This window comes from Tachypleus tridentatus, chromosome 13 (assembly GCF_004210375.1).
Source record: "Tachypleus tridentatus isolate NWPU-2018 chromosome 13, ASM421037v1, whole genome shotgun sequence".
Classification (NCBI taxonomy): Eukaryota; Metazoa; Arthropoda; class Merostomata; order Xiphosura; family Limulidae; genus Tachypleus; species Tachypleus tridentatus.
In genome coordinates, this window is record NC_134837.1 from 35,002,476 (window position 1) to 35,029,572 (window position 27,097).

The window sequence follows — 27,097 nt, forward strand, 5'->3', positions numbered from 1 at the left end:
TTATAATAATCTCAGATTCAATGATAATGTAAGACTCTTGTAGAGCAGCTAACATTAGAGAAAGTGATATACAAAAAGTAAATTAAATCCACAATTTATGTAAACATTGTTATGAATTTATGGCTGGTTAATTAGTATTAAAATAATTAATAAGTTCTAATGTGCTAGCTAACATCAGATCAAGGGTCACGGTGGCTTCATCTTTCACAAATACACTTGTTTCTCTCGTGAGTAAGTGAAAACTAAACACCATGTTTAATCAATATTAAGACAATTACGCAGTCCTACTATGGCAGCTAACATCGGACTAAACGCTGTGGTGGTTTCATCTTTCACAAATATATTTGTTTCTCTGGTGAGTGAGTGAAAACTAAACCCCATGTTTTTTCTCCACTTTTGCAATTTTTTTTCTTTTCGTATAATTTATTTAACTTTCAAGTTCACTGTAATGATTAGGACGAATAAAAAAACAGGATCGGCGTGACGACGGGGTGCATGGGTAGACCGTACACCTCCAACTTTCACCTGGCACATCAAATTTATTTATTATAGTGCTTTAAAAATAATATCAAATTGCATAATATTTTCAAAGCGCCAAAAAATACCGTCAAAAATTATACTGCCCCCCCCTTCTTCCCTAGAGTGAGGAGCCAGAGCCGGGCCTGAGAACTAATTATTATAACTAGTTTGACAGTTGTTATGGTCTTACACATGCATAAAATGACAATAACCAGGTACATTTTTACACGTTAAGCTAGCCGGAGTTCAATGAATATGAATTTTCATACTCTTTATATGCCAATACGTCGTGTTTGTTTGTTTTAGAATTTCGCGGAAAGCTACATGAGGGCTATCTGCGCGAGCCGTCCTTAATTTAGCAATGTAAGACGAGAGGGAAGGCAGCTAGTCATCACCACCCACCGCCAACTCTTGGGTTATTCTTTTATCAACGAATAGTGGGATTGATGGTCACATTATAACGCCCCCACGACTGGAAGGATGAGCATGTTTGGTGCGAACGGGGATTCGAAACTGCGGCCCTCAGATTACGAGGCGAACGCCTTAACCCACCTGTCCATGCTGGGCCAATATGTTGTGGAAGGTGCGGGATAAAATCTGTCAGATTACACAATGTAACAAAATTTTTACTTTTTCTTGTTCCTGAGCAGAAAGTGCTATTTCCCAATTGCTTATGCCTAAAGTAAATGGAAAAGACCTATTTTTCTCTTCAAACTTAACTTTTGTGACTTGGGTAATGAAATTTTTAAATTTACCCATTTTCCAGAACATTCCAGGCAGAATCAGTGCTGAATAACCGATAGAGAACTTTTTTAAACTTAGAAAAATTTTCTAGAATGTTGTAGAACTTACGAGAATTTTCAAGAACCTTTTAGAATTTTCTAAAACTTTCCATAGTAATATATATACATGGGTTCACCACTCACCACTTCAGTTTAGTTCTAGCTGCCTAAGTGAACACAAAGACCTATCTGATTTTATCAGAGATGGCATCAAGAAGCTGCAAGCATTCTCCAGACACATTCTGCAATGTATGTGGTCAATTTATAAAAACAAGAGCGAAAAAGTACTCTGTGACAGCATCTGATGAAATGTGTAAAGCCTACAAGGCATATTTCAGCATGCCTGTCGGAGATCAAGATAAACCATGGGCAGCTCATTTTATCTGCGAGCACTGCAAAAAAAATCTAGAAGGTAAGACGGACATTTTTTGCTTGCTCGAATAGTAAGATTTTACATTGTACAAATTTTAAAATTTACATATCTTTTAATTTATTTTTTAAATTTCCAATGGTATAGAAAATATCACATATAAAATACCTCTTACACATTAATTGTGGATGAAATAAATTTATTCCTGATAATAACAAATTTAATTTGCTCTTTTGCAGGATGGTACAGAGATGAAAAGAGAGCCATAAAATTCGCTATTCCAAGAATTTGGCTTGAACCAAATGACCACTCAAGCAATTATTACTTATGTATGGTGTACCCTTCCAAACGTCGGGCTGGCAAGAATGCATCTGCTATCATGTACCTGGACCTTCATTATTCAATCGCCCCAGTGCCACACTGCCCTGAGCTTCCTGTACCCACTCCGCCAGAGAGAAAGCAGCCATCCTCAGTTGAAAGCACCAAATAAGAAGAAGAGGTAGACATTGAAGATCCAGATTACAATTTCAGAGGTGCAGCTGGTGAGAGAAACATATACTACCCCAACCAAAGAGTCCTCAATGACTTGATCAGAGATCTTGGTCTAAGAAAGTCGAATGCCGAGCTTTTGACATCTAGGCTCAAGGACTGGGATTTGTTAGATGAAATTGTGCAAGTCAGCAGAAGCGTCACCGACATTTTTCAAACTTCTTCACTCGTCAAGATAGGCTCTGCTTTTGCCATAACGTATCCGGTCTGTGTGAGGCAACTGGAATTGCCTGTAACACGAACGAGTGGCGCATCTTTATTGATAGCTCATTCAGAAGCCTCAAAGCTGTGCTGATCCTTAACGGGAATATGTATCCATCTTTTCCCTGGCTCATTCAGTGCACCTCAAAGAGGAATACAACAGCGTCAAGACCTTGCAAGAACACTTGAAGTATGATAAGTATGGCTGGATAGACTTCAAAATGGTAGTATTCCTGATGGGTTTCCAAGGACTCTTTACCAAGTTTCACTGTTATCTTTGCCTTTGGGACAGCAGGGACACCGCAACGCACTACAACAGGAAGCATTGGCCACAACAGACATAGTTCTCTCTGGGGAGGCACAATGTCAAGTGTGAGCCACTAGTGGACCTCCAGAAGGTGTTGTTTCCACCATTGCATATAAAATTAGGTCTTATGAAACAATTTGTCACAGCTCTTGATAAGGAGTCTGCAGGCCTTCAAGTACCTTCGAGACTTCTTCCCTAAGCTGTCTGAGGCAAAGGTCAAAGCTGGTATTTTCATTGGACCACAAATAAAGAAGATCCTGGAGTACACAGAATTCCCAAAGAAGCTCATTAGGAAGGAAAAAAGCTTGGGGCAGCTTTCTCGCAGTGGTTTGGGGCTTCTTGGGCAATCACAAGGCCGAAAATTATGTGGAACTGGTTGAGGTTCTGGTAAAGAACTACGGCAAAATGGGCTGCAGGCTGGCCCTGAAAGTCCATATCCTTGACGCCCAACTTGATAAATTCAAGGAGAACATACTCAGAGAAGCAATGCGAGCGCTTCCACCTAGTTATACTGGACTTTGTACACTGTCACCAAGTAGCGTATAACGAAAACATTCAGAGAGACTATATTTGGGGATTGATACGTAAAAGCGATTTGCATTTCAGTTGAAAATCTCGAAAAACTACTCACGTCTAACCATTTTTGCTGATCTGTTTTTTGTTTGTTTTTGGAATTTCGCACAAAGCTACTCGAGGGCTATCTGTGCTAGCCGTCCCTAATTTAGCAGTGTAAGACCAGAGGGAAGGCAGCTAGTCATCACCACCCACCGCCAACTTTTGGGCTACTCTTTTATCAACGAATAGTGGGATTGACCGTCACATTATACGCCCCCACGGCTGGGAGGGCGAGCATGTTTAGCGCGACGCGGGCGTGAACCCGCGACCCTCGGATTACGAGTCGCACGCCTTACGCGCTTGGCCATGCCAGGCCTTGCTGATCTGTATAATCAAAATTGTTTCCACATCACGTGATCAAAACTCCCTATTACACTAAAAGAAAAACAACCTGCTTGTTGATTCTAGATTTTCTATTTCACAAAATGTTTGTTTTTGATATTACCTTGTTTTTAAACATGTCATCCATGATGTAGATATTCTACATTTTTACAAACGTTTATGAAATATGGTATAGCAAATTTTAACTCATACATGCTAACAAACCTCTTTCAGTCTACCACTGCACGTGAACGTCAAGGGACATCTAAAGTTGGAAGCCCGGGACTTTTTTCTTGTGAGTATTCGACAATTACTATGTCTTTCTTTTTTATTACTTAGAAGGTTCTCTTCATTTTGTAAAGGAGAGTTTGTTCCAGATTCGGTTGGAGTGTAAATTTTAGAGTTCATTGCATATCCCGAGCAATTTCTTTGTATAAGATAAGATTTTATCATTAACATTGAAAACTGGCTTTTGTTAGACGTTGTCCCTTTGTCTATACATTGCTAAACTGCCACACTGGTGAGTGTTTATGTTTGTAAAGGCATTTTTTTGTTTCTTCATTCACAGGACTAACATGAGAATAATGGACTATAGAATAGTCGCGAATTTGTCACGAACCAAATATGTATGTGTTGTAGAAGAATTAGACGTGAAATCGTGACTTGCAATGTTTTGCAGTAGCATTCAGACAGTTAATATCAACAGTGATTCATATTTAATATATCGTTTTTTTTTGTTTCATTATGTTCATTGAATAAATGAATGAGATTGAATGAGATAAATTTGAAACGTTCGATTGATAAAGTCTGCTTTTTCATTAGTCTATAGCTTAAAAGGCTTTTTATGCATATTCAAAAATCTATAATATTTTACGACCCTCATTGGCTCAATGGTACGTTTGTGTGATTATAGTGTTTAAAAAAATCGGGTTTCGATACCCGTTTTTAGGGATAGCATGGGTAGCCCTCTGTGTGGTGTTATGCTTAACTACAAACAAAAATAAAGCTTCACACTGTCCACTTCAAGTACTTTAGGAAGCGACAGTGATTAGTTAACGTCGTGTTATTTGTGGCAAACATATCTATTAGAAGCTTATATTGTTGTTTTTATTACCTTTTAGATGTTTATATGTTAATTAGGACATAAGTATTCTAACTGGTTACTACAAGAGTTAGGTATGCATTTATTTTCTTAATTATTGTCTTGTATCTTCATAAAAATTGATGCTGTTCGTTCAACTATCAGATTCCACTCTTGTAGCATGTGTCAGAGCAGTTTATCCAAAATGTCAGAATCTCTAACACTGTCAAAGTCGTTTAAGGGATTTTGGTTGGTCACGTGACGTTTCTAGGTAGCACTGTAGTAATTTTTGCTGTTATACAGCTGTATCGATATGAAGTTGTTCAACGAACGTTAAGACTAAGACAGTTCTGGAGCTAACACCCAAACACGTGAAGCATTCTCCATAGTTTTGGAGTTAACAACCAAACACGTGAAGGATTCTCTACCGTTCTGGAGCTAACACCCAAATACGGGAAACATTCTCTACAGATATGGAGCTAAAATCCAAACACGGGATGCATTCTCTACCCTTCTGGAGCTAACACCCAAACACGGGAAGCATTCTCCACACTTCTGGAGCTAACAATCAAACACGTGAAGCATTCTCTACACTTTTGAAGCTAATACCCAAGCATGTGAAGCATTCTCTACAGTTCTGAAGCTAACACCCAAATACGTAAAGAATTCTCTACAGTTCTGGAGCTAACACATAAATACGTAAAGAATTATCTACAATTCTGGACCTAACACATAAATACGTAAAGAATTATCTAAAATTATGGAGCTAACACTCAAGCACGTGAAGCATTCTCTACAGTTCTGGAGCTAACACCCAAACACGTAAAGGATTCTCTACAGTTCTGGAGCTAACACCCAAAAACGTGAAGGATTCTCTGCAGTTCTGGAGCAAACACCCAAACACGTGAAGCATTCTCTCTGGAGCTAACACCCAAACATGTGAAGGATTCTCTACAGTTCTGGAGCTAACACCCAAACACGTGAAGCATTCTCTCCGGAGCTAACACCCAAACATGTGAAGCATTCTTTACAGTTCTGGAGCTAACACCCAAACACGTGAAGGATTCTGTTTTATTATTCACGTCACTTTCATAAACAATGTTGGCTAAAATGTTTCATATATATAGTTGTTTTTTTTATCATACCTTTTGTTAGGAGATTGTTTTGCACTGATATCTTCGCATGTGAACACAAGACTAACCTAAATCTCCTAAGCGGATTGAAGCTTCGCTTCAAGATGTTATTGGGTTTACGGTCGGAAATAGCGTTGAAAGTAAGGGTACTCAAATGAAGAAACAATGAATTGGAATTTTTATAACACAGAAAAGAAGAAAAGTATACTTAATTAGTTGAACTTAACACTGGAAAAATATTTAGTTTTGTCATAGGAGTTTATTTGTAATTAAGTACAAAGCTACACAATGGGTTATCGGTTTCTAGGGATGTAGGTCCGTAAGACATACCTCTGTGTCACTGGCTGGTTCACTTATGGAGGAATCTTGCTTTGATCAGAAGATAATATTGATGAAGAGAGTAAATTTAGTGATGAGTGCCACCATAACACGGTCACGGGTTCGAATGCTCATTACACCAAACATGCTCGCCCTTTCAGCCGTGGAGGCGTTATAATGATACGGTCAATTCCACTATTCGTTGCTAAGAGCTCTCGTATATTTTGCGCGAAATTTAAAAACAAACAAACAAGCCACCATAACCCACACTTGTACCTCCATCTAGTGAGATAAATGAAGATGTTAGCCGTCTATTAAACATGGCCCTCACTTTCTTTGTTTAGACAATTATGATTTTTCCAAAAGGCACATTTACTTATTGAACAAGAAGAATATTAACGTAAAGCTTAATTTTGAAAGCTTCAACCGTTCCACAAGTCTGTTTTTTATATCATCTTATTATAATAAAGCTTGGACCTATACGTCCAAAACTCGGATCTCGGAAACTACTGCACTTATAATAACCAATATAATCACCAATCATAACTAGATAATATTTTGATGACTAGGGAGTATTTTATAGCTGAGCAATAAATAAAACGACTGAAACTTTTGCAACAGTGGTAGATTTAACAAATGTAAGATAATAAAGAAGGAGTAATTTTCAATTATATTTTTTATATTTTCTAGTGAAAATATTTTCATTAATAACTGTGTCTACCAAGAAACACTTCAATAAAACTTACTCTGTGATGTAACACACTCTGCATTCAACTCACCCTTACTTCTATAATACCCTTTTTAGACCAAGTAAGGCTAAATGATTAAAGTTTGATTGTTTGTTTTTGGAATTTCGCACAAAGCTACTCGAGGGCTACCTGTTTTAGCCGTCCCTAATTTAGCAGTGTAAGACTAGAGAGAAGGGAGCTAGTCATCACCACCCACCGTCAACTCTTGAGCTACTCTTTTACCAACGAATAGTGGAATTGACCGTCACATTATAACGCCCCCACGGCTGAAAGGGCGAGCATGTTTGGTGCGACGAGGATGCGAACCCGCGACCCTCAGATTACGAGTCGCACGCCTTAACACGCTTGGCCATGCCGTGCCAATGATTAAAGTGCAAAGGCTGTTAATCCAAGGAAACGAAGTTAGTTATTCTGTCTCGGTATTGAAAAAAAATACTTTGGATCTAAGAGTGAATTATAAGAATAATGGTCAAATCTCACTATTAGTCCAGGCAAAGGTAGCTCAAAGGCTGGCGGTAGATGCTGTTGACTAGCTCCTTTCCTTCTAGTTCATCAATTCAAAATTAAGAATCGTTAATATAGTTAACCTTTCGCCCAAATATATTCAAAACAAACAAAGTTTTTGTTGCTATGGGTAAAAATTAAACATTACGTTTTATGTTACTAAACTCACTAATGCACTGATCGTTCTGAAATTCCACTATAACACATTCACTACACAATACATAAACGGTTTCAGATTTTAGATACTTTTAAACAATGAATCTATCTCTAACTAATCTCTAATGAACCTATCTAGAACCTATTTACGTTACAAAGAAGTCCACTTTTGAAATCGCATAACGAAACACTTCAATTAATATTAACGTAATACTATAAATTATTTTGCAAATCGCACAACTCTATATTTTCTAAAAATACTGATGCCATAGTTTTTCATAATCGTAACTAAATAAAAGAGTACACACGATCATATGATGAAATAAATCATTTAAGACTTGATCAAGAAAAGCTATTGGGAGGTATTCCAACCATCATACGAAAAGCAATCAATCTTATAATCGAAATGGATTTCGCTTGATTATTCAATACATTCATTATAATGTAGTAAAGTCATTCTTTGATTGCAATCTCTGGTGGGCCCGAAAAATTATTACTTCATCATTTTTTGGCCTTAAAGAGAACTATCATTGCACCCTGTGGCGGCCCACAATTCTCCTAAGGCCATTTTATGGATCCATAGTGTACTTTCGTGCCCTTTAGTATAGAAACCTATTACACCGCTTGGAAACAACATTATTCTTCCATCAAGTTGCCTGCAACATTTAATCAACTCGTCAAACATTTTGGGTGCCTTAGTTTTTCATGCCTAGCAGACTACTGTAGTTTGGAGATCATCAAACCTCATCATCCAAGCTGGTTATATTATGAAGATGGCCATCCAATGTAGTTTTACCTATATTTTGGTGAAGAAGCTCGTTTAGTGTAATATTTTTCTCGTTGCAAAAGGATTTTTATCCTGTTCTTTGATCATTACACAAAGCTCACAAAGCACTATACATGTTTGGAGAAGTACAAACAACATTAAAAAAATGTTTGGATGCTTGTTTAGTTCACAGTTTATTTTTTGATCTGCTCATTTGTTGTAACTAAATCTTTAAACACGTGCAAACACGAACCTATAAATTAACATACACACAGGAATATATACTTAAACATAAAATTTATTATGAAGTTTAATTAAACTAATAAACACACGATATATCTTATAAGTGTTGCTACGAATGTTGCATCGCACTCTGATATTTTAAGCAGGTTAGTGGAATGTGTAGGTTATTTAAGCTTTGTGTAAATTAGATGATTTAAGGATAAATGTTATTTACTGAAAGCCTGAAACAAAAATCACTTGAATTGTTTTTCCCAAATAGCTAATGTTGACCAAACAAAAAAAGAATAAATAAAAACTCATTGTGACATTCAATTTTATATTAAGTGAACCAACATTAAGTATACTGGCAATCAGTACGTTTCTTGACTCTGTCAGAGGAGTGGAGCAAATCTTTTTCCTACGTTTCTGTTAAGACGTTTGACATTCTTTCTCCAACAGTAATCCTGTTTTGATACGAGTCACAAAAACAGTTATATAAAAACAATATAGCGCCTGAATTATCCTTTCTTGGAGGGAATTGCTCGTTTTAAGAGCTCAGGCCAACATTTAATACAAAATGTTGATATATGAATGGACTCTACTCTCGTTCTCAACAGGCTCTCTCTCTCCCTGTGTGTGTTTATAAATTTGAAAAACTAGATTAGTTGTGTTTGGAAAATTTATAAGATTAATGTGTCTTTCCAATTTCATTATTTAATTACAACTTTTTTTACGGTTCTAGGATTTTCGCCGCACGAAGATTATTTAATTTTCAATTGATATAATTTTGTGTTTTTTAGCAAAATATTGAACAGCTTGATAAGAGAGACCATAAAGAAAGTTTGTTTAATTACGTTTCGAATTGTATTCAAATACAACGTAGAGATAGAGCCCTTTATTTATCAACTCCTTAACTTACTCTGTGTTAGATCAGCACCTTTAATGTGCATAACATATACAAAAACTGTTGACAAGACGTAGTTGAGAAAATAAATTATTGAAGTGTGAAATATTCATCGGTGAAACAGTAGTTACAGCTTGTTACGATCAATATGCTGTGCTCTAGACCAATACCTGAAACTGATGGTAAAACATATGGAGAGAAGAATACGATGAAGCTGTCTGAAAGTGTCATTGGAACTCCATAAATTTTCATTTGATATGATTTTGAAAATTAATTAATTTTTACAACAAGTTCACACTTACTTACTCTATCCAGTTTGGTCACGTATGAAGAGGTTATGTGCGAGGTCTTTGGGATTGAAACCATAAATCGCACTCGAAATTCGTCATCACCAGTTTGCCTGATGTTAAATATTCTGGACCGGCGTGACCAAGTGGTTAAGACACTCGACTCGTAATCCAGGGACCACAGGATCGAATTATCGTCACACCAAACATGCTCACCCTTTCAGCCGTGGGGAAGGGGGTGTTATCAAGTGACGGTCAATCACACAGTTCGTCGGTGAAAGAGTAGCCCAAGAGTTGGTGGTGGATAGTGATGACTAACTGCCTTTCCTCTAGTCTTATACTGCTAAGTTAGGGACGGCTAGCTCAGATAGCTCCCGTGTAGCTTTGCGCGAATTTGAAAAACAAACAAATAAATCTTAAATTAACATGTCCAGTGAAGCATTTTGGAGCATTGTGCTCAGCATGTCAGTGTATTGTTTCAGTAGGATAATATATTATTTCAGCAAGATAATGTATCAAAGTAATAATGCCAATGTAATTTTGCAGTAGGATGGTGTATTTATCAACATAATAATGTACCATTACAATAAGAGTGAAAGAGCTGAACTTTATTGGTTGAAATTACTCTCATGATGAGTTCTTAGAGGGTTTTTAATTATCGTAAATTGTTGCTCATTTTATACTGCACTTATAACCATTAAATGATTCACATGATGTTACAAATAGTTGATAAGAGATGTATAATTCATGATAACGAGAAACCCGCTTGAAATAAAAATGTATCTCAGAACGGTTGGTAATGGTATTAACACTTATTATAAGGAGAGAACGTTCTAGATGACCTATGAAGTTCGAAACATTGTTCTCTCCTTATCAATAATAGTATTAATACCCATATAAGCTGTTCTGAGATACATTTTGATTGTAATTTTTTTTTATACGTATGAAAGCACAATTAATAGCAAATCCAGTGGTTCATTATGAGCATATATGTTTATTAACAGCCAATGAACGCTAACCTTATGGTACATTGTATTTAAATTTAAGTAAAAGTTTGATTCTAATAATTAATTTCAATATGCATTAAATTACTTTTGTAAATAAATAGCTCCAATTAATTTCATTAATTTGATTTAAAATTTAATCACATAAGCGTAATAAACCTTTTATCAAACATCAATTTATGGTATACAAGGAGAGGTAATGGTAACTTTGTTAAATTCATCTATTATCAATAATAAGCTTTGAAAAGTTCCTTGGTAAAAAAAAAAAAATCCTCTCACCTTTCTATGAAACAATTTATAATTACTGGTGATTCCTTATACCCAATTAATAAGATTTTTAATCACGTTCAAATGCAATGGCTTAGATGCAAAGTATTATAATTAGTGTAAGCCTGTTATAAACACCAATGTTAAAATCTATTACCGTTATTACAATAAAGTGTATTACAAAATCTCCCACGCGATCTTAACAAAATATTAGTGGTTTTGTTTTTCAAATGTTCCTGGAGGTGATAAAGAAGACATTTGTTTTAGAGAAAAAATATACAATTGGTTATCTGCGATCTATTCGCCACGGGGAATCCAACCCAGGATTCTAGCGTTTTAAGTTTGGAAATTTACAGTTGACCAACAACAGCACAAATATTGATGACCTTTTGATTTTAAAAGGAATAATGTTGTCAATACCCTTACTATAATAAAGATATTTGGCATGGCCAGATGGCTACAATACTGGATTTTTAACCTCTGGATCGTGGGTTCGAATCCCTTTACCAAACATGTTCGCCCTTTCAGCCGTGGGGTGTTATTATGTTACAGCTATTCGCGTTATTTGTTTCTAAAGAATATAGTTCAATGGTGTGTGGTATTGACTATGACTCACTTACCTTTAGGCTATCACTTTAAAATTAGGGAGAGCTCATCGAGTAGATTTGCACGAAGTTTAACAAAGAAGTCTGTAAAAACGTGGCTTAAGGGTGTAAAAACATTCGCTCAATCATCGTTCTCACGAAAGGCAAGAACGAATTAGCTAAAATTGGCGCTAATTTCGAACCTAAACTTGTCCCTTCATTCTCGTCAATCTTAAAAATTAAACGTAATTATTTCGTAAAAGATGACATCAAATCAGAAAAAATAAAATACATTTTGTTATAACACTTTGAACATCAGAAGAGGTAAAAACTAATTCAGAAGACAAATCTAATTTTTTCTAAGGTAATTTAATGTACCATTATTCAGTACCGAAGGTACTCACGTCAATGTCTTGATCAAATTGTAAGCCCTTTATAAACTCAAAACTGTCTTTCAATCTTCATTATTGTTTTGTATGAATTTTGCACGAAGATGTGTTAAGTAACAAGATAATGTTTAATTATAGTATTATTATATTTACAAGAGAATGTTAGTCTTTGTTTAATTTAGGTAATCAGTATAAAATACTTACTTGGGAACTGACAAGATTAATTTGTTTACATTAACTCACATTCAAAATGATTTTTTCTTTGGTATAAGTAATTATATCAATTTAAATATTTAGTATTAGTGGGGCCTGTCATATTTTTGTTCTGTTAACTATAACACTGAAGCTACATTATTTCATCTGACTTAATAAATATTATATTTTTATACATAATTTATGAAGTACATGTAGTTCTATTTTACTGAAATTATATTTTTTTCCGTTCTTCTTTATATATATATGAAGACTGAAAAATGAAAACCACTACTTATAATATGAAAATTGTGAGAGATAAATCACACACACACACAAAACAAAAACATAATTCAGTTGTTGTAATAAGTTTTCTGACTGTGAAAGCAAAATGTCATATTTTGATTTCCTAGGAGTTAAAGAGAAATTAATTATGTATGATTTCTTTTTCTCAGTCAGAAAAACGCCACATAATTGAATTTGGATTGGTAAAAACAATACTTACACAATTTAGTTGCTACAATTTTTGCAATTATTTATTGCTACATTTTGACAATATATTTATTCAAGCAAATGATAATTTTAGTAGGATTAACGCTGTGATAAACTTTAGAATATAAATCTTGGGAATGAAAAAAAATCTATGGTTATATATAGTTTTTTTCCGCTTTTTAAAGTGGGCTTTCTATTGGTTTGAAAGGTACTATAATTGCTTTATTACAAACTTTAGTTAGGATTTCACTTGTATTTCTCAAAAACTTAAGAGAGAAATCTCAGTTTATATATATATATAGTTTTGTTTGTTTTTTATTTAAACATAAAGCTACATAAAGAGCTATCTGTGCTCCGCGCACCACGAGTATCGAAACCCGGTTTCCGCATACATTCTGTTACGACATCGGGGGCTATATGTATGTGTGTGTACATAATTTGAGAATGAATGTAGCATTACACGATCTAACAGCTCATAAAATACTAATATAAACTATTATCCTTTTAAGGTTAAAATTGCAGTTGAAAATGAGTAATAACTTAGCAGAAGTGAGTCTTCTAATTAGCTCATGTAAATATTAGTATTTTATGAGCTGTTAGATCGTGTTTAGTTTCAAAATGACTTAATCAATATTATAGCCCAGATCTTAACCTAATAAACTAACTTTAGGTCTTTGGAACAGTTTACTGAACAGGCTGGAACACAGTTCATTCGTCATCAACTAATGTGTTTTTTGAACTAATAACATAAACAAATTGTGTGAGGCTTCTGCAGGAAAATAATTTAAACCTTGTCTCACAGAATGTAAGAGTGTTACAATAGTAACTGTATCAGTAGAACAATCGTTTTGTGACAACATTACAATATTATTACTTTCCAGTTTTGAATTCACACTCGTTTCATGAGCACAAGTACCGATTATCTGTTTCATATCGGATGAAACCATATTTCACCATTTTTATACCTGCCGGCTTCCTGACTTGAGGTTTGCCAAAAATTGGACACTATTTTGAAACAAAATGACTTGGTTTTTGGTATTTCTTAGTTTACAATAGATCACTTCTCAGAAAACTTCAAACTCATAAGTTGAAAATATTCTAAGTAATACCAATCCTTACACATACAGATATATATATCACTGTTACAAATAAATATAACATACTGATTACAAAAAAGTTGTTCTAAGAACAACAAGTGTTTTTATCTGGATATTTGCAAGAAAATGTATATCTTCAATAATACAGTGAGACAGGAACTATTTTGATGTTGAATTATTTGTTTCTTACAAAGAACTGAGATTATATGTTCACATTTCACCCTTGTAGTTTTTGTCAACAATGCATTTAATGGTAAAACTGTATTCAAACCACTTACTAGAAATAAAACGTAGCGTGGTCAATTATAATCACTTTTGCAAACATTACAACAATGAAGTGTCCAGAAAATCAAGGCACTCGACTCGTTATATGAGGATCGCGGGTTCGAATCCCCTTCGCACCAAACATGCTTGCTCTTTTAGCCGTGGGGGCGTTATAATGTTACGGCCAATACCACTATCCGTTGGTAAAAGAGTAGCCCAAGATATGGCGGTAGGTGGTGATGGCTAGCTGCCTTTCCTCTAGTCTTGCACTGCTAAATTAGGGACAGCTAGCGCAGATAGTCCTCGTGTAGTTTTGCGCGAAATTAAAAAACAAACAATACAACAAATAATTTAATGGAAAAACAACTGTAGTCAAACCACTTATTACAAATAAAACGTAAGGTTGTCAACTATATTTATTTTTGTAAACATTACAACAAGGAATGTGTTTGTTTTTTTTGGAATTTCGCACAAAGCTACTCGAGGGCTATCTGTGCTAGCCGTCCCTAATTTAGCAGTGTAAGACTAGAGGTAAGACAGCTAGTCATCACCACCCACCGCCAACTCTTGGGCTACTCTTTTACCAACGAATAGTGGGATTGACCTCACATTATAACGCCCCCACGGCTGAAAGGGCGAGCATGTTTGGCGCGACCGGGATGCGAACCTGCGACCCTCAGATTAGGAATCGCACGCCTTAACGCGCTAGGCCATGCCAGACCTACAAGGAATTTAACGGAAAAACTAGTCAAACCGTTTCTCTGAAATAAAATATAACGTGATCACCTATATCCATTCTTAACAAATATTACAACAATGCTCTCTTAATGGCAAAACGTATGGTCACACCACTTGTCAGGAATAAAATATAACGTGGTCAACTATATTTAATTATGACTAATATTACAACTGTGATTTAATGAAAACACTGTAGTCAAACCACTGGTTAGAAATTAAAAGTAATCTTATCGTCTCATTCGTTTCTGACTGATCTTTTAGTCTGTCTGATTTTTATGACGAAATTTCATAAACATATATTCCAGGTGTATGACCTAAAATAATATGCTTGCAAAGGTTCTTCATAATTTGTTCGTTTAGCTGTTAAAAGCAAAATTGCATAAAAGTCTGTCAAATGCTTCTGCTAAGTTATCGAAATATATTCTTTTTGTCAGGCCCCCTCAGTGTCACAGCTGTTTATCTGTGGACTTCCAACGCTAGAAACTGGGTTTCAATATCTGTGGAGGGGGGCGTATAACAAGTAGCCCATTGTGTAGTTTTGTGTTTAACTGCAAAGAAACGCTTTATGAATTTTTACAATAAATATATTCTGGTTTTAAACTTGATTACAGATCTTAGAATTTCTCTTTGTAAATAATGACCTCATTACGACGATACGTAACTTCATCTTCATTTCATCAGAGAAGAAAGATCCGTTTAACGTGAAACAGCAACATTAAAATAACACCAGTCTTGGAGTTACCCAATCTAATAAGGACGTTGACGATGTTCATGTGAGAAGATAAACTGATAAAATGAAGATAGTTTTGAATTACTCCAGTTTAATCGAATCTAAATCGTGAGTGAAATGAAAGCATTGAAAAAAGTTATCTTTTTAGATGGTCTCCCCGCTAGAGGTTTTTATTCGTCAGTGATTCTTGTTTTAATAAAATATATTCCTTGCCCGTGTCAAAACGTAATAGTTTAATTTTGGTTTGTTTTGAATTTCGCGCAAAGCTACATAAGGGCTATCTACGCTAGCCGTCCCTAATTTAGCAGTGTAAGACAAGAGGGAAGGCAGCTAGTCATGACCACCCATCGCCAACTCTTGGGCTACTTTTTTACCAACAAATAGCGGAATTGGCCGTCACATTATAACGCCCCCACGGCTGAAAGGGCGAGTATGTTTGGTGCAAAGTAGCTTCGAACCCGCGACTTTCATATTACGAGTCGAACGCCTTAACCACCTGGCCATGCCGGGCCCAAAGCGTATAGCCATACGTCTAAACATTTTACCAATTTATTTCATGGTTAATAAATATGAGGATACATTACCTTTGGACGCAATTGGTTTCTGATCGCAGTTCATTTAAGTTTATTATAACATAATGTAAGTCACATACGTGTAAAATAACATTTTACTTCTGTTAACTGTGTTGCTTGCATTTTTCATTCGCTGCCACAACTCATTGGTATCTCTAAACGTGCATCATTTAAAAAGTAATTTAATTTGCAGTATTAAAGATTAGATACCAGCACTAAAAATGCGGTGGAATGTTACATTTAAGTACAGATTAAAAATACGATTTTTAGTCCATCAATGAATGTTAAACAAGGCATGTGTGTGAGCGAAACTGTCTTCACTTTACTTTGTCGTTTTCTTATTGAACAAAATATGATTTTGAATATAAATATTCAAGAATTCGTGTCAAAATTCCTCATACACATACAAGTGCTCTACACAGGATTAAAATTACTAGCGCTTATAAAGTACTTGGTCGAAATAACTCACATATACATGTAGGTTATACAGACTGTGGTCCCAATTTTTCCTATCGTTGTGAAATAGATGAGGGAGGTTAAAAATATGCCATTTCTTACGTAACACGACGCCTTTATATATAGATCAAATCAAAGCATTTCGAATGCTACAATTTTTGTATTGATAAATTTACCTCAAGCAGAGACTTTCAGAGGTAGCATTTGATTTGTCTTGATTCCACATTTATCGTGATACCACATGAGATATCAAAAACCAGAAACGAAGTCGTGAGGATACTGGTTTTGATTGTTATCTACAACTACCGAAAGGGGTCGTCGAAAGAACAAGTTAATCTTCAAACTGATAACTTTTCTTTTGTAGATTCTTTCAGTTTTAACTTTAATTTCTTATTCAGTAAAAAAACAAACCTGTGTGTTATTCTTTAAATGATATTATTATTTGACACTAGTTCTAAGTAGCTAAGTCCTTTTCATAAATTATTTATTTAGGTTTTAGTTATACGAAGCTTCGAAGTAGATCATTAATATGGTTATTGTACATCCTAATATTAAACAAGTTAGGTTGTGGAGAGAGCAATGCTAACTGAAGTGGTCACCACAGTCACATCTAAGGATGTGAGGTCATAAAACATACTCATCTTATGTTGATAACTTATTTCTGATGATCAATACGTGACTTGTTATCAACTATTTCCAAATTTATGGTTAGCAAAGAATATGTTTACTAAGTTAAAAACTCACGCTAACCAATACGAGTAACATGGCAAATTTTTGTCAGAAATTTCTACAGATTAAATGGAGTAATTATGACTTAAATAGAAGTTTCTTGACTTATAACATTATCAGGTAATCCGTGAAGTTTTTTCAATGTGATGTTGTGTTCTTTTGTGTGCCCTGGATAAATTATCCGTTTCAGAATTTCGCGCTAGGCCACATGAAGTCTATTAACACGTAGACGGCCATAATTTTGAGCTCATAGACTAAAATGAAGGAATTTAGTTAACAACACCCACCGCCGCTTGTTAGATTGCTCTCATCTGATAGAATAGTGAGTTTGTTTGTTATTAATCACAAAGCAACACAATAGGCTATATCTACTATGTACACCACGATTTTCGAAACCACGTTTTCAGCAGCATTAACCCTTATATTTATTATTGAGCCACTGAAAATCTCGAGTAGTGGGATTTGACGGTTACTCTTACAGGATATTCATGACCCTAAATGAGGAGCGAGTTTTTGTGGCAATGGATTGCGAACCACGAATTCTCGGATTTGCAGTCAGGGTGTGCTAACCACTAGTCTACGCCTGACATCTACTGAAAAAACTAAACATTTTTCAAAGGGGAATGTATTTATATTTTCTTTTTTAGTGTGGTGCTTGTCGAACTCTCTACTCTGAACCAGTCTCGGTAATATGCCCTGACCTCTGACATCCTGTAGACATCACAGGAAGAGTATCATCTGTGTACAACAGTCTTGCAAAAAACATCTGAGAGTTGAAATTAGAACCAAAACTATCTGACGAATATAAATAGTGAGATTATATGCTGACAGTTTGTAAGTTGACGTAAAATGTTTTGTGTACCACAGCGTCAATCACATATAATAAATTCTGTAATGAAAAATGTAGGGAAATTCTAGAAATGTAGGGAAATTCCATAAGGAATACTGTTTTAAAACAGTATTTTCATATAGTTCGTACTCAAACTACAGTTTCTATATAGTGCGGAGTATTACTTTGGCGGTACATTGAAGCTATTTTTCTTCAAGACAGTTTTCTTCCATTTAATCCTAGCGCATTTTGCAGTGATGACAAATTACTCCAACAAAATAGTAGATGAAAGCAACTATTTTTTAAACTTCTTGTTTTGTGAAGCTCTCTTTTTTGTAATTCATACGCACCTTATACTGAAAAAGTACATTTTAAAACGTATCTGAGAAGAATTGCTCATATTGCAAACAAAATATTATATGTAATAGTTAATCGAATTCGTTCTTTTACGGCCACAGGAATGTTGAAATTAGAATGCGACAAAAATGACATTAACAGGAAAGAAACTGTGTAATGAGACTTTTAATTGCACGAACTTTCTCCAAAATATGGTTTTGTATATTTATCTATATCCTTAATTAACATATTGTTTTATCAGCATTTTCCTTTTCCTATGTGTTCTTCGCTTGGATATTTATATCTAAGGTACTTAATACTGTGGAGCACAATAAATACTATATTTGTGTGTTTAATTGTTAATGTAATTATTTTTGTCTTTTTGTAATTACGTTGTTGTTGTTTGTAATTAGGCACAAAGCTACACAAGGGGCTATCGCGCTCTGCCCAACGCAGGTATCGAAACCCGGTTTTCAGCGTTGGAAGTCTCCACACGTACCGCTATGCAATTGGGGCCTTTTTGTAATTGTAAAGATGTTTCACTACTTCAATTTAAGCATAATCAAACGAACCACTTACTAACACGATGAGTGAGGGATTCATAAAATGATTAAAAATCTAATATTATTATTTTCTGTTTTGAATACACTAGAATGCAGGGAATTCTGATTAAAAGTTTTTCCAAAGAAACGTAGCGAATATAAAAACTCATAAGAATACATTGAAAATGAAACAAAAACGCATCATTTCAGCTGAGCGTTAGAACATTGTTCTGTGTGCAAGAAGCGTAAAAACATTGTTCTATGTGCAAGCAGCATGAAAACATTGTTCTGTGTGCAAGCAGCGTAAAAAAATCGTTTCCCTATCTAAAAAGCGTGAAATAATTGTTCCATGTTCAAAAGCAGTGCGAAAAAACTGTTCTTGTCTCCAAAAGCAGCGTGAAAACATTGTTCCTATGCACAAGCAACGCGAGAACATTGTTTCTGTATCGAAGTATCAAAGTTTTTAATTGAATTATATTTTATTTATATATTTGTGAACATAAAGTGCATTTATGTTTCGTATGTAGCTCACTACTTACCGTCATAAGTAAGTAGAAACGTGATGAACACAAAACAAAACTTACGATTTGTTTTCAGATATTTATGCAGAGCTAAGCAAGGTTTATCAGCGCAAGCCATCTCAACTTTTCGAAGTATACCCTATAGGGCTATAGGAAAGATATCTGGTAAGCAGTACACACCGATATCTCAACAGTAGGATTTGACAGTTATCTTTATGACGTACTCCCGACTTGAATTCGTAGAGGGAGAGTTTTTTATTTTTTGTGTTGGTAATGGGGCAAAAATGAGGAACTCTCAGATGTGTAGTCTGACTACAGCAAATAATACGCGTTAAAACCTAGATACACGTAACAGTGAAGAAATGGTATTGAACATTGTTGCCAAGCTACGAATGAAAGATTTATATGAAACAAAAGCCTATTTTCAACATTTATATCTTCTCTAAGGTTCGATCTTTTTTCCTGTTTAATGATTTAATAATAAAAGAAGAAAAAATGTGCAAGAGAAGTGATTTAAGTAAAATGCAAAATCGGTTGTTCTTTTGTGAAACTTAAACGTTTGCCAATAAAATATATTTTTTCTATCCTTTTTAAACGAAACGGAATCTGCAATTGATGCTGCGCTTAAAATTGTTTAAGGCAGGATTAGGGTAAATTGATCTATGAGACCTTGGACGTAGTCAAATACATCAATCAAAAGGGTTTGACCTCTTAAGTCCAAAACTGTAATTAAAAATCAAATCGATCAAAAGGTGGAATTATGAGCTAAAACTTTGTACTTGAAAAAAGTATATGAGCCATTATGCCGAGGCTAAATACCAACTCAGAGACGTTATATGTATTGTTATGCCCCGGATGAGTGTGTAATAAGGTAATTATGTAAGAAACTGCGCATGCATTAAACAAGTTGGTCTTGTTTGATTAAATGACTTATAGTCACAAAGTAATGATAAAAAATACACAATAAATAAAATATTTAAAATTTAGTATAAAATATTTATATCTCCAGCTTTTGTCATATAAAGTGTGAAGTTCATAAGTTCGAAAGAGCTGGTTAAATTAAGTGTTCAGTGGAATGTAAATAATATATTACGTGGGTGACTTGTACAGGTCAATGTACAATTCTTTAGTCCTTTAAAACGCTAGATGTCCCCATACAGTTTTACAAAAAAAAAATTAAAACAGATGAGTGTGTTTCCCCTCCTTATCATTGAACTATACATGACTATACATTTAATGTTCCAAGTGTACAACAAATTAATCATACATAACTTCTAGAACTGGTTAGCGAGTTAACAGTGCTGAGAATATATCTCTTTAACACAAGTTTTGAAACCGTCTGGGATCAACACCATTAAATAATGTTGACGATGTTCAGGGATATTTCGGAAAAAAAAGAACCGAGAAAAGACGATGTCACGTGCCAATTACAACGAGGTTTTAAATCCTCTTCCGAGACATCTACATCGCATATAGGTCACATAATGCTGTCTTTACGACGAGAACTTTAACGACAAATTGGCAGATTGAAAAATACTGGATTGTTAAGTAGACACATAACAGGTAGAGACAATCCAGAAAACAAGGTTGTAAGAAGAAAAAATAGAAAATATAAACGGATGGATAAATAATGCTGCAGAAGAAAAATATTCGGAAATTCTAATAGTAGGCACTGTGGGAATTAAAATGCTATGATCAAAACACATCTGCTGCTGGACGCACTGTGTGTTAACAAAAGTGACAGTTTCGCGAATTTACACTAACTGTAACTCAGACTGTGATAATTCAAACTATCATATATTGTAAGTGTATATTCTCTTCTGGACCTTTATCTCACATATCTAATTTAAAGACAGTTTATTAAAAATGCAGGAGATATAACATCTCCAATTTTCATTAGGTTTCTTCTTATCTTTTTCTTCGCCCTCCATAGTGAGACGACGGTAAATCTGCAGACTTTAACGCTAGAAACTTGGCATTAGTCGCACTGTTCCTGGTGGGACCTCCCAGAGAAGGTTCCGTAGTTTCAGTTTACCTTCTCACATGGCTATTTGTGAAGAATAGGAGATGATCTTCGTGATTGAAGGGTCCAACCCCAACTCACCACTTTGACCTTGAATTCCTGTAGACGGGTGGCTCCCTCAGGGTCAACCGGCTTGTCTTGTTAGGCGAGGGTGAACTGAGTAAAAGCGTTGGCATTCTCAACCACATTGTGTCAATTGCAATGACTCTCACCCGTCTTACTTTTGTTCTTGCCCTAAATGGTTGGAAGAAAAAGAGCGGCAGCGTTTAAATGCGATTCATAACATTACTTATCCTGAGGCTCGAAAATTGCTGCCTACCACTCCATCTCGGACATATGCTGCTGCACTTCGTTCCACAACTACAGTGGGAGTGCAGACAGATCTTTCTGTGCCTCCAAGATAGTCGTTCTTGAAATAAATGAAAAGCCTTTTGACATCCATGGTTAAAAAAGTTGATGAATCAACTTCTACACTCATCTCTGTCCCTTCCATACATTCCAACAAACCCAAAGATCCACATCATTTGGTTCCAGGTACAGGCATTTACTCAGATACATCTTCTTCTCTCACCCCAAGATGCAAAACAATTATTTGTTCGAGTCCTCAGTCACTGGAATCTCCTTCCAAGAACAAAGACAAGACCTGCACAATCGATCCAGGGCAGGATCCATGGAGGTCGATAGACCTCCCTCGAATAAGGAAAGCAAAGAAAAAAGACGTGGTCGTAAACAGAAGGGTTCTCCAGCCAATTCGCCTACACGTCATTAAAAATGGCTACCTTGATACAACGGAACTGTCAAGGTTTACGCACTAATCTGGATGAGATCAAAACACTGATTGTTTCCTACCATCCTGTATGTCTTTCCTTACAGGAAACATTTCTCAAACATGGCAATACAGTCACCTTTCGGCAGTATTCTTTGAACAGAAATGACAGCCTGCGTGATGGACGAGTGCATGGATGGGTGGCACTGTTGGTTGATCAGCATGTGCCCACCCTATTTTTGTCACTCAACACACTCTTGAAGACCGTAGCCATCCGTGTTTCGTTGGGTCATACCATCACTGTTTGTTCTCTCTACCTGTCCCCTGGAGAGACATATGATCAATCAGACCTTGATGCTCTCATTAAACAGTTGTCGTCACCCTTTTTAATCCTGGGGGACTTTAATGAACATCATCCCATATGGAGAAGTGCTGTTATTGATAGAAGGGGTCGTTCTGTAGAGCATATGCTCTCTGATCACAATATATTGGTTTTTATACTTATTTCCATGTACCTAGTCAGTCTTTTACTGCTATTGATCTCTTAGTTTGCTCCCATTTACTGTTCTTCCATTTTTCATGGAGGTTTGACAATAATACCCAAAACGGTGATCGTTGTCCTATAATTTTGAGAGAGACTGGTCATGGTCGATGCCACCAAACCCGCGTTTTCCTGTGGAATTTGGATCAGGCAGACTGGTCCACTTTCACTGCTCTCGCAGAACTTGATCGTGCCATCGTCTGTCAGCCATCAATAGACGACTGTGCGGTAGCAGTAACTGACTGTATTATACAAGCAGCTGTTCAATGTATTCCTAAAACCTCGACACGTTTTGCACTATATCCTCGTCCGTGGTGAAATCCTGCCTGCCACATGTCACGAAAGGCTCAGAAACGGGCTTGGGATACTTTCCGTACATATCCCACATAAACCGCATCGCTTTCCAGCGGGCCCATGCACATGCTCGGTGGAAGGAATCTTGGATTAAGTTGACAACTGGCATATCTTCTACCACCAGTTCGAAAGTCATATGTGACAAGTTTCGAAAGGTCAGTAGATAATATAGTTCTGTCCCCCTCTCGATCTTACTTTCTGATGGCCCGGAAGTTGCTGATATCCGGAGCATCGCTGATACTCTAAGTGAAAGCTTTTGCCGGGTACCTGGGACTTCTGCTTCTTCCTCCACCTTCTTAGACATGATGTACACTATGAAACGCTGTGGCATCTATCTCCTGATTCTTTTGATGTTCTTCTAATTGTTTTTAACCGGATCTAGCTGGAGAATGTTTTTTCTGATGCCTGGCGCCAGGCTATTGTCCTACCTTTCTCTAAGCCTGGGAAAGATCCCAAGATTCCTTCAAACTACCGTCCAATTGCTTTGACGAGCTGTCTCTGTAAGACCTTAGAGAGGATGCTTAATACTCATCTTGTTTGGTTCCTCGAATCAAACAATCTCCTCTCGCCCACCCAATGTGGGTTCCGACGACATCGTTCCATCTTAGACTACCTGATTCGACTTGAAACGTCAATCAGAGAAGCCTTTCTCAAACGACAACATCTTGTATCACTATTCTTGGACATTGAGAAGACTTACGACACAACATGGATGTATGGCATTTTGCGAGACCTCCATGTATATGGCCATTTGCCCATTTTTATTAAAAATATTTAATGGACAGGAAATTCGTGTGGGTTCGACTCTTTCCCGTTCTTTTCTACAGGAACTTGTAGTCCCTCAGGGCTGTGTTTTGAGTGTCACACTTTTCAGTGTAAAGATTAATGCCATCACTGAACAACACCCTCTTACTGTTGCAACCGGGCTTTATGTCGACGACTTTCACATTTCATGTCAGTCGTCGAACATGAGATATACTGAGTGGCAACTACAAACTGCCCTCGATCGTCTACTGAAGTGGACCATGGCAACCGGCTTTAATTTCTCTTTCTCTAAGACATTTTGCATGCACTTTTGCTGTCAACGGGGTATTTACCCTGATCCTGAACTTTGTATTGGTGAAGTTGTTTTGCCTGTGGTCCCTGAGACCAAGTACTTGGGGCTTATACTTGACCGTAAGCTGACCTTTATACCACACATTAAGCAACTACGAGTCAAATGTACAGGAGCACTGAACATCCATCGTGTCCTTTCTACAACCACTTGGGGAGCGGATCGATGTTCTATGTTAAAGATATATCGTGCTCTTATTCGATCGAAACTCGAGTATGAGTCAATGGTCTATGGCTCTGCCAGACCCTCGGCCTTAAAATGCTGATCCCCATTCATCGTCAAGGACTTTGGCTCTGCACTGGAACTTTCTGCATCTCCCCAGTCAGAGCTTATGCATAGAGTCTCATGAACCTTCTTTGCACATTCGCTGTTTGCGACTGTCTTTACTGTATGCTTCAAAACTTCGTTCCTTATCAAAGCATCCCACCTGGGGTTGTGTTTTCTTTCCTCGGTGGGCCATACGTTTTCAGAACAGACAATCTGCCATTGCTCCTTTTGGCCTTCGTATGCAGGCGCTGTTGGATGAATTGGGTCTGTCCTTGTATAACATTGCAGTATCCACTGGTAAACCCATCCCACCATGGCTTATTACAGTCCCCAAATGTGAGTTTTCTTTAAGTCATCTGAGAAAAGCAGATACTCCCGATTGGAAGTACCGTCATTTATTTACTGAACATTTTTCGATCAATCCATTCCTATTTATACGGATAGTTCAAATTCAGGTGACTCTGTGGGCTCAGCCATGGTTTGTTGCAAGCAGGATCCTCTCTATAGCTTCTGTGTTCACTGCTGAACTGTACGCCATTTTCCTTAACCTGGATCACATAGAAGCTAAGCAGTACTCCAACTGTACTATTTATACTGACTCGCTTAGTTCTCTACTGGCCCTGGGATTGCTTTACATTGGTTCCCACCCTGTCTTTGCCGCTATTCCAAACCGACTGGCCCATTTATCTTTAATATCTACTTCTATCCAGTTTTTCTGGATACCGGGCCACGTTGGTATTCGAGGGAACGAGCTTGCAGACACAACAGCTAAATCTATCTGCTCTGGCACTATCACCGCTGTGCCTATTCTTTACATGAACTATGGTCCTGTATTGAAGGCTGGCTCCGTATCAGCTAGCAGTCGACTTGGAGTGAGCAACGTGAAAACAAGCTTTTCCAAATAAAACCCTATATTGGACTTTGGCCGTTTTGCTTCCGTAAGGTTCGGAAGGAGGAAGTTGTTTAACTTCTAACTGTGACTACATTGGTCACAGTTTTTTAACTCATCGTTTCCTTTTATTTGGAACTGATGCACCAGTGTGTAGTTTGTGTAACACTCAAATCACTATAAGCCACATTTTATTTTCTTGCTGTCGTTACGACTCTCAACGACGACACCATTTTAAACATATTCTATCCCAAGGTTTGTCCATAGCGTTAGACAGTGTTATTGGTGATGGTGACACTGTCCACCTTGATAAAAATTTTAATTTTTTTAAAGACCATTAATCTTTTTACTGTCATTTAAGTTTTTTTACTTTATACATTACATCTTTTTTAATGTGATTCTCTTTTAAGGATCAAAATACATCTAGTTCGATTTGAAATTAAAAAATGGCTATAATGTTAAATAACTGAAAACCAGGACTGGAAAGACAAACTTCATGTGACTAACGCTGCTATTTGAACTACTCGTTAATCATCCTAGTGATTTATTATTAAAATTTTGCTACACATCTTTTAAAACTTATATTCCTTTACTTTTTGAAAATGGATATGATGACACATAACTCGGAACCAGGACTGGAAAGGCCAACTTCAGGTGACTGACGGTGGTTCTTGTACTTACCTGTCAGTCTTCCTGGCGGGTTATGATAGCTACCATTATGCTACAGAAAGTCCTTTACAACTTCTCTTACTGTAATTTCTCTCTTAACGTTGTAGGCTAGATGTCAACATTGGTTTTATGCTATTTATGTTTTCAAACTCTGTTTTGTTTTACCTTCATTTCTTTTTATGAATTTTACTACATTTACTTTACTTTTATCTTTTTACCGGATGTTTGGCGCAGATAACCTAGATCAAATCAATCCACCAACCATGTAACCCTACAGGGGATGCACCACAATGCCAAAGAAGAACACTGCAGCAATGCCATAGTTTCATGAGCACTATACTATATCCAAACACCAGCATCGGACATAATGTCCATAATAGCCGTTGAGTTGGTAAACAACTTATAGGTAAACGACTACAGATAGACAAGACTGTTGCACAATTGCCACCACCATCAGGTCCTGTTCCTCGATTTTTATTCCTTCTTCCGTATCTGACAAATCTGCAAAACAAATATCTCTTTTTTCATTCAGAAGGGATCAGGAGGTTTGCTGTTTCTCCCAAGTCTGTCAAGAAACTATATTATGGGGACATCTTAGTAGAAACACTTACCTCAAAACATAGTGAGCTCCTCCTGAATTCTAAGACCACTGGGGATATATCCACTGAGGTTACTGTTCATGTGACTCTGAATTCCTCCCGAGGAGTGATCGTTGGGAAGGATTTGAAAAACATACCTGAGTCGGAGATTTTCACTGGTTTCTCCAGCCAAGGCATATCTGCTGTGCGTCGTAAGAACGGAAGTATGCTGTTTGACAGTGTCTTGGTTTTGACGTTTACATCGCCACGTTCGCCTGCCACTTTCAAGACAGGCTGCTTAAACAGTAAGGTACGACCATATGTTTCCAATCCTCTCCGATGTTTCCAGTGCCAGTGGTTAGGGCATTGA

At 36.5% G+C, this 27,097-nt stretch overlaps 1 protein-coding gene across 1 annotated transcript; it reads left to right on the forward strand.

Moving 5' to 3' along the window:
• Window positions 1-1,640: 1,640 nt before the first annotated feature.
• LOC143236106 (uncharacterized) lies at window positions 1,641-27,097 on the forward strand. The gene is made up of 3 exons (XM_076474375.1): window positions 1,641-1,713; window positions 1,911-2,030; window positions 26,556-27,097. Exons 1-3 carry the CDS (start codon window positions 1,641-1,643, stop codon window positions 27,095-27,097), a joined length of 735 nt encoding a protein of 244 aa, XP_076330490.1.

Coding starts and splice junctions, on each gene's coding strand:
- LOC143236106 (XM_076474375.1), top strand. CDS start 1,641: ATGCCTGTCGGAGATCAAGATAAACCATGGGCAGCTCATTTTATCTGC. Junction 1,714..1,910: donor CTGCAAAAAAAATCTAGAAG/GTAAGACGGACA, acceptor GCTCTTTTGCAG/GATGGTACAGAGATGAAAAG. Junction 2,031..26,555: donor CCCTTCCAAACGTCGGGCTG/GCAAGAATGCAT, acceptor AACAACTTATAG/GTAAACGACTACAGATAGAC.